This window comes from Taudactylus pleione, unplaced genomic scaffold (genome assembly GCF_031769625.1).
Source record: "Taudactylus pleione unplaced genomic scaffold, aTauple2 ptg000184l, whole genome shotgun sequence".
Classification (NCBI taxonomy): Eukaryota; Metazoa; Chordata; class Amphibia; order Anura; family Myobatrachidae; genus Taudactylus; species Taudactylus pleione.
Window position 1 is genome coordinate 5,703,066 of NW_028284586.1, and position 9,858 is coordinate 5,712,923.

General features: G+C 41.8%; 1 protein-coding gene across 1 annotated transcript in view; it reads right to left on the reverse strand.

Annotated features, from left to right (window-relative positions):
• The window catches only part of CRYM (crystallin mu), a 129,752-nt gene extending 127,313 nt beyond the window's left edge, over positions 1–2,439 (reverse strand). Inside the window, exon 1 of the mRNA XM_088476212.1 lies at positions 2,195–2,439. Within this exon, the coding sequence (XP_088332338.1) occupies positions 2,195–2,361 (167 nt within the window). The 5' untranslated portion in view covers positions 2,362–2,439. The remainder of the gene's footprint in view (positions 1–2,194) is intronic.
• Between the last annotated feature and the right edge of the window lie 7,419 nt (positions 2,440–9,858).

Here is a 9,858-nt window from a genome sequence, read left to right on the forward strand (position 1 = left end):
TTCATTCCAACCAATCAACTAGTTGGATGGTTGGACAGAAAATCTTTACATGTGTATGCAGCATAACAGTATGTGTGTAGGTTGAGTTGTACATATCTCAAGATACATCCAACTGAGAGTACAGCAGTATCCGCACCACGGTTTACAATGCAAATACTTACGCCACACAATACTGTAGAAATGTAACATGACGTCAGCAGAAAATGATAAAGTTACTTTATACTATTCATACACAAAATAACCTAATGCAGCGTCATTGACTAAAGTGAATATTTTCCATTTAGTACATATAGCTTCCATGAGATTTTTACCTGCAAATGAAATGGTTTTTTTTTAATTTATAAACAAAATTACAGTCTTTGGCCAAAAATGTTAGAAATGGAGTATTATAGTATTAAAAGACTTTCAAATCTGTATTTTATTCTCGAATACCCCTTTCACACATAGAGCAAAAACCCAGATTTTTGCACATGACTGCGCATTGACCCAAATTTTTGCTATGTGTGAATGCAAATAACCTGGGACGTAGTCCCGGGACCACAACTCTGCATTTTACCAGGGTCGGGCTGAGAGACGAGAATTTGCTGAGTTGATAGACCCGGCAATTTCCCGCATCTTAAGTCTGAAAGTAGTATCACTTGTGTAGTGTCAGAAAACATATTGGGTCTGGGGATCCCATGGATGGCATCTTTCTGCACCTCTAATGGTGGATTTTTTTTTTTTGAGGGATATATCAGAAATAAGCAGTGTAATGTTTGGGGTTTTGGTGGCTTTATAGGTTATCAAAGCTAATCATATATGCTAAGAATGTACTTGGAAGAGCCCAGTTAGGCCCTGCTTATTACGGTATACACTGACATGGTAAGTGAGTATGTCTGTATATCAATGGGAGAGGAACCCTAAATCCAGCAAAAACATAGCCTTTTATTTAACAAGGAGAGCAGCAGAATGTTTTGCCTGTCATCCTCTTATCGCTACTGCCATCATGCAAGAGAATAAAGCTTTATTACTATTACAAAGCATTTTTCACTTGTAAAATCTATTCAAATATTCTTTTTCTAATTTCTAAAGCTGCATACACACACAACGATTTTTTTAATGAACGATTTGAGTAAACGATTTTTTCCCTTGAAAAAATTTACTAAAATCGTTTACTAAAGTTGTTCATTTACTAAATGTCATGAACGATTTTTATGAACTACAAACGATTTTTGCATATTCCCTTAATGAAAATCGTTGAGTTGACAAGTCTGACTGAATGACAAACTACAAACGAAAAACTACAAATGTGAACGCGCATGACCAATAATCGTTCATCGTTTGACTCAGAAAGTGAACGATTTTTGCCATCAATTATCGTTAAACGATATCGTTTAACGATAATCATTAAAAAAATCGTTGTGTGTGTATGCAGCTATACACTTCTTTAAAACATTTTTGTCTTTATGAAATTGCAATTGGAAGCCCACGTCTGGTATTCTAGCGCAGTGCGAGTGTCGTGAATTTGCAAAGGGGAGCTTGAGTTGAACGCCGAGTTCCTGAGTGTAAGTCAGGTGCCCTGTCAAATTGTTATCCATTCATTGGCCCCAAAGAAGATTTTGTGTCATGGCGAGAAGTGGCAATATAGCCATATTGATAAGTAATCCCCTTAGTGCATTACAAGCCAAACGTTGCCTTATGATTACATCTCCCTCCATTTGGCAGATTGATCACTTTTACTTCTGTATAAAATAGAATTATTTGATCAGAATGTGAACTGCTATCTATAGGCCTGATTCAGAGCTGTATGCAATGCAAAATCTACTCAGTTCAGTGTCGTCAAAAAATGCAGGCGTACCGCAACCATTTTCGGGGTACGTCACGGCCTATGTCTGCGATCCCGTACAAAATAAAAATGGCTCCGGCAATTCAGTTTCCGCGGCCATTCTGCGGAACCATAGCGTTACTCAGAAGACGATAATCGAATGATCTGCGACCAACGCTGCGTTCGTAATGCTTGGATTGGCAAAGCCGCAGGTGGGTGTCTCAATGCATTCCACTACGTCTGCGACATATGCATATTTCCGCACAGCAGCTGCCTAGGCATTAGCGTACATCTCTGAATCACGCCCTATGTTGTATCAGACACCATGCAACACAACTGTAAAGTAAAGTCCTGCAGTATAATATGTGGCTTTAATAAGTTGGAACTTACCCACTGTACTTTGATACGGGCACAATGGTCCGGATTGGCTGTACAACACCTCCTTCATGGCCACTAGAAAAATTAACCAGTGCTCTCTCCAGCAAAGGGATCAGAGTTGGGTAGTTTAAGTACTTCTCCACTGTATCAGCCCCTAGAAACACTGGCGTGTCACCCATAATGGAACAAAGGTCCTGGCACTTGTCAGTCAGCTCTGGGGGTTACTAGACTGATACAAAAGCTGCCAGCTGGGAAGCTCTTTGCTGCACTGTAATAACATCCAGCCCCTCTGCGGACACTTCCTCTCCCAAACACACCCCTTGCTGCCTGGTTGCTCTTGTGAGGTTTCATTTTAATTTATTTTTTTTTGCTGCCAGCAAAACTTTCTGGTGACTGCATTACCTGTCTATTTTGTTGACAATCAAGGTGTGACAGTAATGTATTCTTCTGTAAATATTAACTGAAAAAAATATAATCAAATGTTATATTGTATTGTAAATATTATTCTCTGGATATTTGCATCTACACACAACTCTATAAATATAAAGTAGAGTTAAGGTATAGGACTATTGGTTCTCTTATCAGGAAACAGTATACAGAAAGCAAGAAAGAAAAAAATAGTTTGCTACTGATACTTTCAGCCCTTGCAAGGCAATTTATAATGTATGGGCAACACAGCGATGCGATTAGCGACCCCCTCCGCCCCGCCGACGGGCCAACACATATCGGGCGACTGGTACACATTAGACGATCCAGTGCCCGACCGTCCGATGTCGGCCCCTGCCGCATCCAGCTGCATGGCGTCGTCAGTTGCATTGTCAGATTGAGCTGCATATAGGGCCGACTTGACGATGTGCCCGATGACCCCGTGGGAGCACGCAATGGCCGACATATTGGGTACACACTAGTCAATTCAAACGATTTGTCGTTCCGATCCATCTTAATCGGGCAAATCATTCAAAATATCGTACCCAGCTTAACAGTGGTGTAGATCAGTTTCACCTGGAGACAATTAGCTCCAGGACCTGAATCATTGATTTTATGAGGGCCAGGAAGAGATGAATACTTCTTTTATGTCTTCAGATTAAACCATTTCTATTTCTGTTGTGTAAATGCTACAGCTGTACTCTTGCACACATACTGTATGACATTAAAACGCTTTTGTGCCCCGATAAGTAGTATTTCTTGTTATCGCATATCAATATTTGCTTGCAGGGACATGGGCTCCAAGTAAATGTAAAATCATATTACTAGACTTTTAGGTTCGGACCCTGCTTGCATGTTCAAGAGTTAGATAATTGAGAAGGATTCCATTTACTATCTCCCCTAAAAACGGGGATGGCATTACACGGCTTAAACAAGATCTAACACAGTACAACACTATGCACATCAAAAACGTAAAATGAAAATGTGTAGTGTCGCATTAGCAACTAATCAGAAATTAAATTCACATTTGCAATGACCCATCAATCTAACTGCAGTAAAAAGTTACATACTTATGTTTAGTACAATGTTATAGTGACACCTAGTGACCAAAAAATGATCTAGACATGTATAATACTTGGTGTTCCAAATAATTAATAGGCATATTTATTAAAATTTGTGCGATATCCCCATATACACATTTTCGTGAGGTTACCCAAAAATGTTAATGACCTTGGAGGAACCGCAGCAGATAGCTCAGTTTTCTGCTGTGGTCCCTTCATTTCCGACCGCATAGCATCCCCCATAGTTTTCTGTAGGGGCTGCAGTACTGTCGGATTTACCAAACTCTGGAATGCGAAGCATTATGGAGCTTAGCCCAGGCAGCTAACGCCAGCTGCTGTTAGCCTATACGAAAGGCTACTATAACGCACCTTTTATTTGGAGAGCGATCTTCTGGATCCCTCTCCATTTGCCAGCCGACAGACGCGGGGGACCCAAAGCAGGAAGTAGAATAATAGCATGAGATATCATTCGGCTTTCGTGTCTCTTCGCTGGGACAGGCTCTTATCGGAGCCCGTATCCCACCAAGGGCATAATGCCAAAATCAGGTGACAATAGACATTTTGACCTTGTGGATTTTGGTGCAAATGATTTATTATATAAGCATTTAAAATGCAGATTTAGATAAATCTGACCCTAAAAGTTTATTAGAGTTGCCAAGTATTAACATAAAAATTATTGGGCATGCAAAGCGTTTTAATAAATCCAGTTACAAGAGCTCACTGTGGATAACATTATATTACAGTATATTGTATGTAGTAGATATTTTAAATAATACAAACACAATATTCTACAATATAGGGGTCTATTTACTAAGCAGTGTTAGGAGACAGAGTGATCAGAAGCCAGCCAATCAGCTCCCAACTGTCATTTTTCAAACACAGCCTGTGAGATGGCAGTTGGTAGCTGATTGGCTGGCACCTTATCACTTTTCACTCTGTAAATAGACCCCATAATCTTAGTTGGTTAATGATTCTATGATAATAGAGGATAGTCACTAACCATGTTTTTCTTTATTTAAACATGCTAAAGGCAGTGTCGGACTGGGGCATGTAGGGCCCACCGTGGGAATGCAGTGATAAGGGCCCATACTTAGGGTTGTGGTCAGCCTCCAGAAGGGTGTGGCCAACCTCCACAGAGGCTTGGCTAACCATTACTCTGTGCATGGTCTGGGCCGCTTTAAACACATATATAGTAAACTAGCTGGAGTACCCGGCATTGTCTGGGATTTTAAGAATGTTTGTTTACACATCGTCCTCCAACAAACCCCTCCTTAGGCAGGCCTCACGAAAAGTGTGACAAACTTCCCCATCAACAGTCCTAAGGTCTTCGAAGAAAGTAGGACCTGTAATGGTGTAAAGCAAACTTCGGAGATAGAAGCATTCAAAATTTGTCAGATGTTCAGTGTAAACACGGTCAAGAGCTTCTGTTGCTCTGATACCAGGATGACCATCTACAGCGACTCCCTGTTTTCTGCGCAGATAAACTTTTCGAGAAGCATTCCATGTGTAATATTTTGGCAGGTCACAGTACAGCAGGGGCCTTGCAAAGTCATCATTTTGACACAGTTCGAAGAAAGAAGTAAATGTTGTTGCGTGATTTGGTATAGTCAAACAGCTGAGAATTCTGGGAAAGCCTGCTAAAGCTCTCTCTCTTCGATAATAAACATTAAGATCATGACAAAACATGACAACACAAAACGCTTGCTGCGGGGCCCTACCCATATGCTGCATACTTGCCGACTATCTGGCTGCTCCTTCCGGGAGGGAGCAGCCAGATCGGCAGAACAGGGGGTGTGGCCGGCAAAAGTGGGCGTGGCCGGGCTGAAGGCCGTTTCCGGGTGTGACAGGGGGCGGGGCCACACGATCGTGTCATTTTGGCCCCGCCCCCGCTACACAATGCCGAAATACAGGCATTGTGAAGCAGGGGGCGGGGCCAAAATGACGCGAATCGCGTCACCGGCCCCCCGCTGAAGGGGGTTTATCAGGTACTGACGGGGGGGAGACAGGGGATCGGCGGCATGCGGGAGGCTTGCCTGCCTTTCCGGGGGGGCAGGAGCTGCACCCGTTTATCGGGAGGCTCCCGCCCGATTCGGGAGGGTAGGCAACCCTGATATGCTGTGAGGCCCCTCAATGAGCGTACAGCAAAAATTGTTTTTAATTAATTAAAAATTGACAGTAATTAATTTCATTTTCAAATTTTTTTAGTTGCCTCCGCTGTGTTTTAATATGCTCGTATGTAAATTTTCACGATCTTCGCTTGTAAACTGTGGATTTGTATAGAAAGACAGAAGGACAGATTTTTTGATTTTTTATAGTAGATACTGATGCCATGGTGCATGCATGATAAAGTACCAGATTAATAACAGCAATGCATTGTAGAAAATACATCATAGTTCTGTGCATTAAAATGTTACATACTGTATGTATAATTCAAGTGCACAGTCTGGAACCTTATCCCTAGAGGAGGGGGTGAGCCCTCAGGCAGTGGGGCCCACTGGGGGTTTCCCCTGTACCGGGCCAGTTCAACCCTGGCTGGAGGTTATGTACTAAGTGCACCCATAACGCAATATGCTGTGGCATTGCATTGGTGCTCTAAGATGGTCCTACCAGAGCACTTTCTTGTGCTAATCTATTTCTTGCTCTGGAAAGTGCACCACAGGGGGCAGAGAGGCACCTCAATGCACAGCGACATAGAATGATTTAGAGGCTCACAGTGTGAGAGTGTAAACCTCACATCATAGTTAAATCTCCTTCCCCATTAATACCAATACTTTCAAACAAATACACTATTACATTATTCTCCTAAAATACTGCTTGATTTATCATTATCTGCGGTTAATATCCATTAGAATGTGGGGACATGGAGACTGTCTTTATTACATATGGCAATGTTGTGCATGATGGAGTTAGATTGGAAATAGTCTTCTCTACCAAAGTGTAACATGAAGCATCAAAATGTGTCCCAATAAAAGCATTGAATGAGACCTCAAAATTGAAGTCCGACCAAGGAAGCCCTTACTCCTTCACAAATGTGGCCTTCTTTTTTGTAAGTTCGTACAGACCATTGGAAATCTATGCACACTTTGAGGTGCACAGTGAGTAGAAAGTTGGTTTTGCACTGCAAAAACACCATTTTGAATTTAGAGTATGTACTGCTACTATGAAGTATAGAAAGTATAAATCATATATATGCTTCTGAATATGTGCAGGTTATGCCATTCAGTATATGGAATAGATTAGTTAGCAAAGTGTTTAGTCCAGAGGTTCCCAGACTCCGCCATTACAGTCCAGGTTAAATCAAATTGACTGAGGTACTAATTAAGTTACCTGTGCTCAAGCATGGATATCCTTAAAAAGTGGACTGCAATGACGTAGTTTGGGAACCTCTGCTTTAGTCACTAGGGCACTGTGGGTAAGAACTATGTGACCATTTGGAGAATAATTATTTTCTATCTTTTTGAGGAATAAACGAGTAATGAGGCTGAATTTCCATTCAGAGAGAAGTGAGTGTAGCACAAGCGTCATTGGGTTGTTTTGGCATGTTAGCGTGGGAAGCTGGCTAGCCTGCTGTTCAAATTTAATCTATTCATCTGTAGATGGAACACGTCTCTCATTCCAGCTGGCTGCTCGCTAATCGGTTTCAATTTAGAAGTGACTGAAACCAGCTCTCCCACCGCTGTCCTGGGCTTCTATTATATTGTTACTGTATACTCATATTGTCCACATGAACAAAGCACAATGGTCATTGTATGAAATCACTACATATACATTTGATTGTTGAAATATGGAGAAATTTTTTTTAAATGTCTATTCAGAGATAGGACTATAGCTTGTATAAAATGAACTTATGAACCCATGACGTAAACATTTATTCTCAAAAGTTGAATCAAATATTAACATATTAAATAAAATGAGGTCTAAATGGCCCTGTACGGAGCCGCGAATCCTGGCAATTATCTCCCCATCCTGCAATAATTTGGGAGCCTCCCACATCTTGCGGGAGAGTAGGTAAGTGCTGTGCCCAACATCGTTCATGAGCAACTGGGGTACAGGAAAAGTGTTCATGCTGGGTACCAAAGCAACTCATAGAAGTTCACAAATCCAATAGGATGTGATTGTCTCTTGTGCACTTGACCCGGTACCATGAGGAGGGAGTGCAGTTCCTGCAGCGTGTAGTTACAAGTGATGAAATGTGGGTGCATCCTGTGACATCGGAGACGAAGCAAGCATCAATGACATGGAAACACGCATCGTCCCCAACCTCAAAGAAATTCAAAACAACTCCATCAGCAAAGAAGGTCACGGCGATTGTGTTTTGGGACCACAAGAGAGTGCTTGTTGTTGATTTCCTCACTAAGGGAGATACTGTGAATGCTGTCCGTTATTGTGACACACTGAGCCAGTTACAGAGCGCAATTTGCTGCATGATTAGGCCAGGCCGCACCCAGCCAACCGCACGAGTTGTTACGGCGCTACCATTGGGAGGTACTGGACCATCCTCCCTACTGCCCAGACCTGACCCCAAGTAATTTCCATCTCTTTGGACAATTGAAGAAGCAGCTGGGTGGAAGTCAATTCGCAACTGATGGTGAAGTTCAGCAAGCCACCATGTCCTGGCTACAGGCGCTTGACACTGATTTCTTCTATACTTGGATAGATGCCTAAGGGCCGTATTCAATTTGAGGTGAAAAGTCAGTTTCTGCGATATTTTTTCGCCAATGACGTAATTTTTGCCTGTTTTGAGTTCCCTCCGTATTAAATTTGGAAAACTTTTCGCCTAGGCGGAAAGTCAATGCAATGTAATAAGCGAAAAAATTTTCGACTATGAATAGCAGGCGGAAAAAAGTGCAGAATTGCGGTTTTGGGGTACAACATTGCGAGAACCCCCGTGCAGACTTAAAACAGTCCCCTAAAGGTAAACTGCGTCAAAAAGTTTAAAAATATTCGGGACACCCCAAAAAAAGAATATTTAATTTTGGGGGTAAAAAAGGGGGAACAAAGTGCCAAACTAAATCAATTCAGTTCGGGTCCCCATGTATGAGGCAAGTGTTTTCTTCATTGCGGGACAAGCGGCAGGTGCAATTTTGCAGATTTGCAAAAATAACTTTAGGGACTTAAAAAAATGCTTACGCCCATTTTCATGTACCCCAAGTTTGATAGGAATAGTTATTTTCCCCCCAAAAAAAATCTAAGTGCTATTCTTTACCACTTCTTCATAGCTGCAAAATTGCACCTTGCGCGGCTATTACAAACCCCGACTTCCTTCAGCAGGCAAAAATGGGGGTACCCATAGTGATCCCCCATGTCTGGACATCTTTAGGGGGGTCCCAGACATATTTCCCGAAAATTCCCATTTTTTTTCGTAAATGGGGTAAAAGGTCATTTAAAAAAAACAGGAATGATTTTTCAATTACATATAGCAGGTGAAAAAAAGTGCAGATTTGGGGTTTAGGGATGCAAGCTTAAAAAAAAATAGCCTGCACTTTTGGGAATGCCCCCTTAAAACGAAATGTGCCAAAAAAAAAAAAAAATTGGGACACCCCCAAAAAAAATATTTAAAATTTTGGGGTGAAAAAAAGTGGAAAAAAAAATTCCCAAACTAACAAAATTAATTCTAGTGGGGTCCCCAAGTATGTGGCAGGTGTTTTTTTCATTGCGCAGAGTAGCGGCAGGTGTATTTTTGAAGAATTTAAAAAATTACCTTTAGGGTATTAAAAATATGCTTACCCCCATTTTCATGTACCCCAAATTTGATGGGACCACTTTTAAAAACGAAAAAAAAAAACCTAAGTGCTCTTCTGCATCACTTCTTCAATGTCGGGAAAAATAACCACCTGCCGCATCTATTTAAAAAGCCGACTTTCTTCTGCAGGCAAAAACGGGTCTACCCATACTGATCCCCGAGGTCTGGACATCTTTAGGGGGGTCCTACAATTATTGCCCGAAAATTCCTGTATTTTTTCACCGATCCAAGTTTCGCCTGTTCCCGATTTCGACTACTTTGGAATTGAATACGGTTAATAGCGGGCACGTGCGCGATACATTTCCGCCTGGAAAACAGGCAAAGGAGGCGAAAAGTCCAGTCTGGACATTTCGCCTCAACTTGAATACCGGGCCGTACCGTGGAACAAATGCTTAGACAAGTAACATCAGTGGCAGGTGCATGCGACACCTGTGTAACGCTGTGGT